This window comes from Chiloscyllium punctatum, chromosome 10, assembly GCF_047496795.1.
Source record: "Chiloscyllium punctatum isolate Juve2018m chromosome 10, sChiPun1.3, whole genome shotgun sequence".
Lineage (NCBI taxonomy): Eukaryota > Metazoa > Chordata > Chondrichthyes > Orectolobiformes > Hemiscylliidae > Chiloscyllium > Chiloscyllium punctatum.
In genome coordinates, this window is record NC_092748.1 from 43,217,400 (window position 1) to 43,227,172 (window position 9,773).

The following is a 9,773-nucleotide window of genomic DNA, read 5'->3' on the forward strand; positions in this document are numbered from 1 at the left end:
CTTGAAACTGCAAGGTTTATATCACATTGCTTCTATTGGTTAACATTTTGCAACGGAATGTCATGAAAATCTAAATAATAGACTTTTCAGGTTTTAGGCCAAGATTAGACAGTCAGAATTAGCATTGATTAGATCAGATTTTCTTTATTTTGAAACAGAAGAATTGATCAGTGTCCAAAATGAGGGTGAACACTGTTTCCATTGTAGTCAGCACAGGAATTGCAGGCATGAAACAAAGCCTTTGATGCATATCTCTCTCTCTCTCTCTGTCTCTCTTGCAAGGAGCATAGAGAAATCCGACACCAACATGACACAAAGCTCTTTGCAGATTTGGAGCTCTTTCTCTTCATCATAGAAGTAGTAGCTCACTTCATGAAACCCCGCACCACCCGATTCTGCTTCCTACCCAAGATCAACTCCGCACTGTCCGATTCTACCTCTTAACCAACATCCACAAGCCTGGCTACCCAGACCGACCTATCGTCTCAGCCTGCTCCTGCCCGGCCTCGATTCTGTCCTCTCCCTCCAGTCCAGGAACTCCACACATATGTTCAAGACACCACCCATGCCTTCCACCTCCTCCAAGACTGCCGTTTCCCCGGTCCCCAATGCCTCATCTTCACCATGGACATTCAGTCCTCCAAGCCCTCCATTTTTTTCGTCTCCTGACGTCCCTGCCAGTACCCTTCCACTGACACTCCTATTCGTTTGTCTGAATTGGTCCTCACCTTCAACAATTTCTTCTTCCAGTCCTCCCACTTCCTCCAGACGAAAGGAGTAGCCATGGGCACCTGCATGGGCCCCAGCTATGCCTGTCCCTTTGTCAGTTACATAGAGCAGTCCATCTTTTGGAGTTACACTGGCACCACTCCCCACCTCTTCCACTGCTATATTGACGACTGCATCGGCGCCATCTCATGCTCCCATGAGGAGGTTGAACAATTTCACAAACACATTCCATCCTGACCTCAAATTCACCTGGACCATCTCTGACACGTCCCTTCCCTTCCTAGACCTCTTCATCTCCATCCACGAGGATCGACTCAACACTGACATTTTTTACAAACCCACTGACTCCCACAGCTACCTGGATTACACCTCTTCCCACCCTACCTCTTGCAAAAATACAATCATGTATTCCCAATTCCTCCGCCTCCGCCGTATCCGCTCCCAGGAGGACCAGTTCCACCACAGAAAACACCAGATGGCCTCCTTCTTTAAAGACCGAAATTTCCCCTCCCACATAGTTGAAGATGCCCTCCAACGCATCTCGTTCACATCCCACACCTCCATCCTCATACCCCACCCTTCCAAGTGCAACAAGGACATGCAGGTCCTGAGCTTCCTCCATCGCCACTCCCTCACCACCTGCAGGAAGAGCACCTTATCTTCCACCTTGGGACCCTTCAACCCCATGGCATCAATATGTACTTCACCAGTTTCCTCATTTCTCCTCTCCTCACCTTACCCCAGTTCCATACTTCCAGCTCAGCACCATCCTCATGACCTATCCCACCTGTCAGTCTTCCTTCCCACCTATCCGCTCCACCCTCATCTCTGACCTATCACTTTTACACCCACCTCCATCCACCTATTGCACTCTCAGCTACCTTCTCCCCAGCCCCACCACCTCCCATTTACTTCTCCACCCCTGAGGCTCCCAGCCTCATTCCTGATGAAGGGCTCCAGCCCGAAACATCAATTCTCCTCCTGAGATGCTGCCTGACCTGCTGTGCTTTTTCAGCAACACACTCTCAACACATACCCAACCTTGTCGTAGTGCCTAATGGTTGATATCTTGAGCTTTCTTTGCTGACAGGCACAGCCCTGTCTTTGCTGCCTGTCCCCTGCATATTTCTACCCCTGACCACCCCCTGAACCCCCTACCACCATCGCCCACCTATGACTTTGGGATTCAGCAAGAATATTTGGCCTCAAGTGGGTGTACTACCTGCAGTCATAGAGTCATAGAGTCATAGAGTCCTACAGTACGGAGTCAGGCCCTTCGGCCCAAACTGGTCCATGCTGACCAAAATGTCCATCCACACTAACCCCATTTCCCTGCACTTGGTCCATATCCTTCTCATCCTTTCCTATCTATGTATTTGTCCACATACCTTTTAAATGCTGTTAATGTGCCTTCCTCAACTACTTCCGCTGGCAGCTCCACCCCCCCCACAACCACACCTCAGTCTTCTACGCTTTGAAGAAAAAAGTCCGAGCTTGTCCAATCTATCCCTATAACTCAGATCATCGAGTCCAGGCAACCTCCTTGTAACTTTCTTCTGTACTGTTTCTAGTTTAATAACATCCTTCTTATAACAAGGTGACCAAAACTGAACACAATACTCCAAGTCGCCATCACCTTCCCCGTGGATCTGACATCCCATTCAAGAGAATAGCCTGCCTCATCAGCCAGCAGCAGTTCTTGGTATGTAGGATTGCCACCCTACTGGGACAGTGCACTGCTGTCGAGCCAAGTGACTGAGTTACAGAATATGTTGGCTCTTCCTTAAGGTAATACTCTAGTGCTGAGGCTTTTGCCAGCTCTGCAGCTGACAGAGAAGAGCCTGTTCATGTCTGTTAATTTGAACCATTTTCTTCTGCTCAGAACCCTTTTCCAATTCCTCTCTTTTATAGTTTCTCATGCTGTTCAAAAACTGTGTGAACTATTGCATCAATGAAGCAAGTGGTTGCAGCAGAATCCTTGAAGTTAGGACATGGTCCTTTAGCGTGCGCCATCATTCTCTCTAGAACTTAACATCTTTAGTGAAGTCTAGAAAGCAAACACTTCTACAACCTCGTCAAAAGCCACTAATGACATACAAGTAGTTGATGATTCCTTTAAACAACATTGGTAGAGAATACTTGAATACTTCCGTCCAGGCATCAATGAATTTAATAGACGCCGTGACGTCGAACACTTCTTCCGCCGCCTATGGCTCCGAGCTTACTTTCACGATCAGGATTCCTGCCCACCTTCTGAGGACCCCTTCGCCCACCTCCAACACACTGCATCCACCTGGACACCCCGCGCTGGCCTATTACCTGCCCTCGACCGCTTCATTTCCAACTGCCGCCAGACATTAACCACCTCAACCTGTCTACCCCCCTCCCCCACTCCAACCTCTCACCCTCACAATGCGCAGCCCTCCAATCTCTCTGCTCCAATCCCGACTTCACCATCAAGCCAGCAAATAAAGGGGGCGTAGTGGTAGTCTGGCGCAGTGACCTCTACACCGCTGAAGCCAAACACCAACTTGAGGACACCTCTTCCTACCGCCCCCTCGACCATGACCCCACCCCCCATCACAAAACCATAATCTCTCAGACCATACAGAACCTCATCACCTCAGGAGATCTCCCACCCACAGCTTCCAACCTCATAGTCCAGGAACCCTGCACTGCCCAGTTCTACCTCCTTCCCAAGATCCACAAGCCTGACCACCCTGCCGACCCATTGTCTCAGCATGCTCCTGCCCCACTGAACTCATTTCTACCTACCTCATCACTGTCCAATCCCCCCTAATCCAGGAACTCCCACATACGTTCAAGACACCACCCACGCCCTCTACCTCCTCCAAGACTTCCGTTTCCCCGGCCCCCAACACCTCACCTTCACCGTGGATATCCAATCCCTCTACACCTCCATCTGCCATGACCAGGGCCTCCAAGCCCTCCGTTTCTTCTTCTCCTGACGTCCCCAACAGTACCCTTCCACCGACACACTCATTCGTTTGGCCGCACCCTTAACAACTTCTCCTTCGAATCCTCCCACTTCCTCCAGACCAAAGGGGTAGCCATGGGCACCCATATGGGCCCCAGCTATGCCTGTCTCTTTGTTGGCTACGTAGAACAGTCGATCTTCCATTGTTACACTGGCACCACTCCCCACCTCTTCCTCCGCTACACTGATGACTGCATTGGTGTCACCTCGTGCTCCCACGAGGAGGTTGAGCAATTCATCAACTTCACAAACACATTCCACCCCGACCTTAAATTTACTTGGACCATCTCTGACACCTCCCTCCTCTTCCTGGACCTCTCTATCTCCATTAATTATGACCGACTTGACACTGACATTTTTTACAAACTCACCGACTCCCACAACTACCTGGATTACATCTCTTCCCACCCTACCTCCTGCAAAAATGCCATCCTGTATTCCCAATTCCTCCGCCTCTGCCGTATCTGCTCCCAGGAGGACCAGTTCCACCACAGAACACACCAGATGGCCTCCTTCTTTAGAGACTGCAATTTCCCTTCCCATGTGGTTAAAGATGCCCTCCAACGCATCTCGTCCACATCCCGCACCTCCGCCCTCAGACCCCACCCCTCCAACCGTAATAAGGACAGAACATCCCTAGTGCTCACCTTCCACCCTACAAACCTTCGCATCAACCAAATCATCCACTGACATTTCCGCCATCTCCAAACAGACCCCACTACCAGGGATATATTTCCCTCCCCACTCCTTTTCGCCTTCCACAAAGACCGTTCCCTCCGTGACTACCTGGTCAGGTCCACGCACCCCCTACAACCCACCCTCCCATCATAGCACCTTCCCCTGCCACTGCAGGAATTGCAAAACCTGCACCCACACCTCCTCCCTCACCTCCATTCAAGGCCCTAAAGGAGCCTTCCACATCCATCAAAGTTTTACCTGCACATCCACCAATATCATTTATTGTATCCGTTGCTCCCGATGCGACCTACCACCTTCATCCCCTCTGGCAAATATTTCCTATACATCTGCATTAATGCTCTCACCAAAATGTCATTCATCCGACTAGTGCCAGAGGGGTACGCAGCTACCATAAAACCACTTTAGGGACACTTTAAGCACGCATAGGGTACCATAATGCTGAATCTTGTGACCATAATATCTCACTACTATATAATACCTCTGGTTGAGAATTGAAAATTGAACACTTAACATTTACATTCAAAAATATGAAGTTTTAGTTTTATATTGTGTTCTTGTCTTTTTATTTCAAATGAGTTCATATCTGCTGAAATAGTACACTAAATTCTAATTGTATGTAAATAGCGGTGTTATGTTATTTTGAGGCAATAAGATCGAGAGAGCATAATGGGTTATTCTGTGAAACTGAGTTGTAGTAACAGAGGGTAACATGAAAATCAAAATAGGTTGTATTGTTCCTGTTTCAAGTTCTGGTCATATGGAGGTTTGTGTAATTCCAGGCTTCTTATGGGAAGGTTGCCATTTTATAAGTGAGTTTGATACATTAGGAATACCTATCAGGAAAGAAGGACTGATGATTTTGTTGAGAAGCAATATCGACCTGGGTAATTTAATGAAGGGAGATAGATTTGGGTTGAATGGCCTAGTCCGGTTGCTGTAAAAAGATGTGATTAACTTGCATTAGTTTTATTTCAATTTTATTTGGATGATTGAAGCTTTAAGAAAAGAAAATGTAAATGTGCACACAGTGCTGAATTATGATGTGTTCAGAACCTGATGCATGTGATGTGTGTGTATGTATGGAAGATCTGTTATATAGTCATTAAACATTGTGGAATTTCTGATATAGTAAAAAATCAAAGGTTGTATTGCTTTTTCTTATTCTATCAGGTCAACTTTTATCTTGTAATATTGAACATCTTTTCAAGTTTATGCAGCTAACACTAGCTCTTATGTATCTTTTCTCAGGGCTTTGGTCCTTTGATTTAACAGTTACACAGTTAATTCAAGAAAATGTGGATGAATCGGAACGGGGTATCATAAATGGCGTACAGGATTCCATGAATTATCTTCTAGACCTAGTCCATTTTCTCATGGTAATATTAGCTCCAAATCCAGAAGCATTTGGCATCCTTGTAATCATTTCAACTTCTTTTGTTGCTATGGGGCATTTGATGTATTTCAGATTTGCTTACAAATCATTAGGAAGACAGCTGTTTGCATGCATTCCCAAAAAGCGGACAATTCAGACCAACAATCCCAAAGTAACAGACTGCGTGGCAGTTAGCACCTGAGTCATAATTAAAAAGATAATACCTCATTGACTAATGCTTTTTAACCATTAGGCTTATATGTTAAAGATATCTACTTTTCAAATAGTTTAGATATCCCAAGTGATAATAGAGTACAGAGTCCTACAAAAGCCATGTTTTCGTTACTTTCTGTATGCTCTTTCTGATATATACTATATTAAGTAATAGTTTGCAAGTACAGCTGAATTAGATATCTCCTATGGTAGGAGCTGTACTGTTTGGAAGTTCATTTGCAGTTTCAGTAGTGAACAGTTGAATACAACATCATTCTACTGCAGTAAGTGTGCATGTTATTATCTACTGCTTTGGTGAGGGACAAGTACGAAGTTTGAAGACACATGCTGCATGATTTGTACTTAGATGAGCAACTCTGAAATATGTGAAATGCAGAGTGGTTCAGGTTAACCTTTTAATGTGGGGTCATGATAAATATTCTAATAATGGAGGTATGATTATAATATTTATATGAATATTCGAATTTCACCCTCTTCGTTCTAATATCATTAAAATAGAATTTGCCAAAGTGCAATAATAACTTCCAAAATAATTTGCAGTATATTATTTGAGAATGAAAAATCATTTAATATTAAATAAATATTCCCAGTGAAACTGCATCTTGATAATTAAAACAGATAAGATCCTGAAACATGAGAGTCATTGTTGAGGGTTTTCATGGTGTGGAAAATGTGGATATTAGCGAAGTTAAGTTTGAAAACTCCAAGCTGACAAACGTGTTTAATAGCAATTTGTAACATTGCTCTTTCTCTTGTTAATATAATGACAGGATAAGTCGATTCCCATACCTTCAGACTTTAGACTTCTTTATGACATATTGCTCTATTCAAATTAAAATCCATAGTGTATTTGGAAGTATTGAGTTAGTGATCTTACCTACTGGAATATGTGAGTTGGTGTTGGGTGGGGTGGGAGGGGATGTAGAGGGAAGAGCAAGAATTGCAGTGGTTGTAACTTGTATTGATATTGCAACTATATTTAAAAGGATTTCCTCTGACATTGCTTCAAGTGAAACTTTAAATACATCAAATGTCACCAAGCATAACAATCAGAGTAATCCCTTTCCCTAATTCTATATGGGAAGTGGGGGTCTGCTCTTTAGTATGTTATCTAACACAATTAAACTAATACAATTTTAAGATCTCTATGCTTAGAGGAATTAAATAAGATACAGTACATTTTTCATTGCTATGATATTCCATGTTTGAAAGTGGACATGATACAGTCTGTGCAGGTGAATTGTTTGTTAGACGCAGCTGCTGAACCTGTGTTACAGGGAAACCAACTGAAAATCTGTTACTTATAGTTCCAACTGCTGTGATTTTATGAATAATTATGAAAAATCAACCAAAGGCTAGCTATAGATTTGAACTTAAATTTCTAAAATTCATAATGTTTTTTACAAGTATAAATTCACAACAATCTTTTACAGTCAATATTTATAACAGACCTTGAAGTTAAATTTCTGGATTCCTGGAAGAAATGTATTAAATAATATTTTGAAATGTATTCATAATTTTACTATTCTCTTGGATGAATAATGAAATCTTCTAAAAATTATACATGTACTAAACATTCCAAAGCTACAGTTTCTGAAATTGAAAGCACTGCTAAATAAAATGTTGCTAAAATAATGAATTGCTTGTGTTGTTTTGTTTCATGTTTTTAATGTCAAATGTCATATCCCAATTGGTCATTTCCCCATTCAGTAGGGAACTGCATCATTCAAAACTGAAGTCTTGGTTCAATCCCTAATCTTTACTGAGCTAGCTGGTCTTTGCATTAAAGCAACAGTTTTTTTTTCAGTTGAGCTCAGCATTTCTATGCCAGGAGGTTGCACATACATTAGACAAATTCATATTTGTAATCAATATCTAATGAATTTTGCTGGGAAGTGAATGCATGTAGATTTTGGTGAGGACTAGACTGGACTTGGATGTGATGACCTTCATGTGCAGATAGGCTTCCAAAGTCCACAATTCCTGATTTTACCTGAAGAATGGTCACAGGGGTGAGGTATTGGAAAACAAGAGAATTGCATCCAGCCACTAGTTAGTGACTTCAAGACATGACAAAAAAAATTGGAAGGAGAAGCACCCCACCCATCTGTCTCCCAAGCCAGCTGGATCCCTTCTTGCAATTTATGTAAGTTGGAGATAGGAGTAGAAATTATGATTGCTACATTTACTGATGACACAAAGATGGTTAGAAAAGTAAATTGTGAACAGGACAAAATGAAGCTACAAAGGGATATAGATTGTTAAATGAAGAGAAAAAGATCCAGCAAATGGTGTCTAATTAGGAAAATATTCAGTTGTTCATTTTGACAGGAAGAATAAAATCAAAGCAAATTATCTAAATGGTGAGAAATTGCAGAGCTCCAAAATGCATAAATCACAAAAATTTAGTATGCAGCCACAATAAGTAAATAGGAAAACTAATGTAACTATCTATTGTAATGAGAATTGAACACAAATGTAGGGAGGTAATGCTTCATTTATACAGTGTACTGGTGAGACCACATGTGGAATACTGTGTACAGTATTGGTGTCCTTATATAACAAATTATGTAAATTCATTGGAAGCAGTCAAACAAAGGCCTACCAGGCTAATTCCTGGAATGGATGGGTTACCTGTTAAAGAAAAGCTGTTCAGACTATATCTACTGGAGTTCAGAAGAATAAGAGATAATTTGATTGAAACATATGAGATCTTGACAGGACACATGTGGACAGGATGTTTCCCCTTGTCAGAATCTAGAACCAGGGGTCACATTTTCAAAATAAGGTATAGTCCATTTAGAACAAAGATAAGGAGAACTTCTTTTCTCAGAATTGGGAATATATGAAATGGTTTTCTTCAAAAAGAAGTGGAGGCAGATTCCTTGATTACTTTTAAGATAAGAATCAGATAGATTCTTGAAAATAAGGTTTTCAGGGATAGGTGGGAATGTGGAATAATCAATTCAACCATGATTTTTTGAATAAGGGAGCAGGCTTACAGAGCCAATTTGATTGTTACATAAACCTAATTATAAACTTCCACCAAATTTGTACATCATGTAAATTTACCCACCACCACCTGCAACCTCACTCCACCAATCCAATCATACACCTGCACATTCACCCTTTCACCCATTCACTCAGAACTTTTGGAATCTTGGAACACTCTCCAGAATATGGCAAATGCTGGCTATGAAATTTTGCACAGCTTCTCTTTACTGCTGTCTCCACAGATCCCTGGACCGAGGAAGTTGTTCTGTATCCTCTATCAGAAATTTGACCAGGAAAATTACACTCAGGTAAGTGGGTAGTTTTTTAGTCTGATTAGCTTGGGAAGTATTGATTCAGAGCTGGTTAAGAGATTTGTGGCAAAATGTGATAAAATGACTAGAGTGGACAGAACAACAGCATAGAATTGCTTAGTAACAGAGCACATAAGGAAACAAAAAATACTGGGAATTTTCAACAGTTTGGGCAGTTCCTTTGGAAATGGGAACAATCTTAATGGGCTGAGTTTGACAAAGTCCCAGTGTTGGAGCCCAAGTTGGATTGCATGGACTGGTCAGCAGACAGTGAAATCCAAAAACAGATTTTGCCAAGTCCAACAACTGGACAGCAGGTGAGGGATCTGGCCAGTAGCAGATGTGAGTTTACAGAAATTTCCAGCACATTTAAAGGGACAGGCTCATTTAGTTTAAAAGCATCATATAAAACGATGTGTGTAAGGGAGAGTAATCT

The 9,773-nt window shown here is 42.4% G+C and overlaps 1 protein-coding gene across 1 annotated transcript in view; it reads left to right on the forward strand.

The window, feature by feature from the left end:
* slc40a1 (solute carrier family 40 member 1) overlaps window positions 1-7,667 on the forward strand; it is a 57,983-nt gene extending 50,316 nt beyond the window's left edge. Inside the window, exon 8 of the mRNA XM_072579020.1 lies at window positions 5,675-7,667. Coding sequence (XP_072435121.1) covers window positions 5,675-6,000 — 326 coding nt within the window. The 3' untranslated portion in view covers window positions 6,001-7,667. The remainder of the gene's footprint in view (window positions 1-5,674) is intronic.
* Window positions 7,668-9,773: the final 2,106 nt, after the last annotated feature.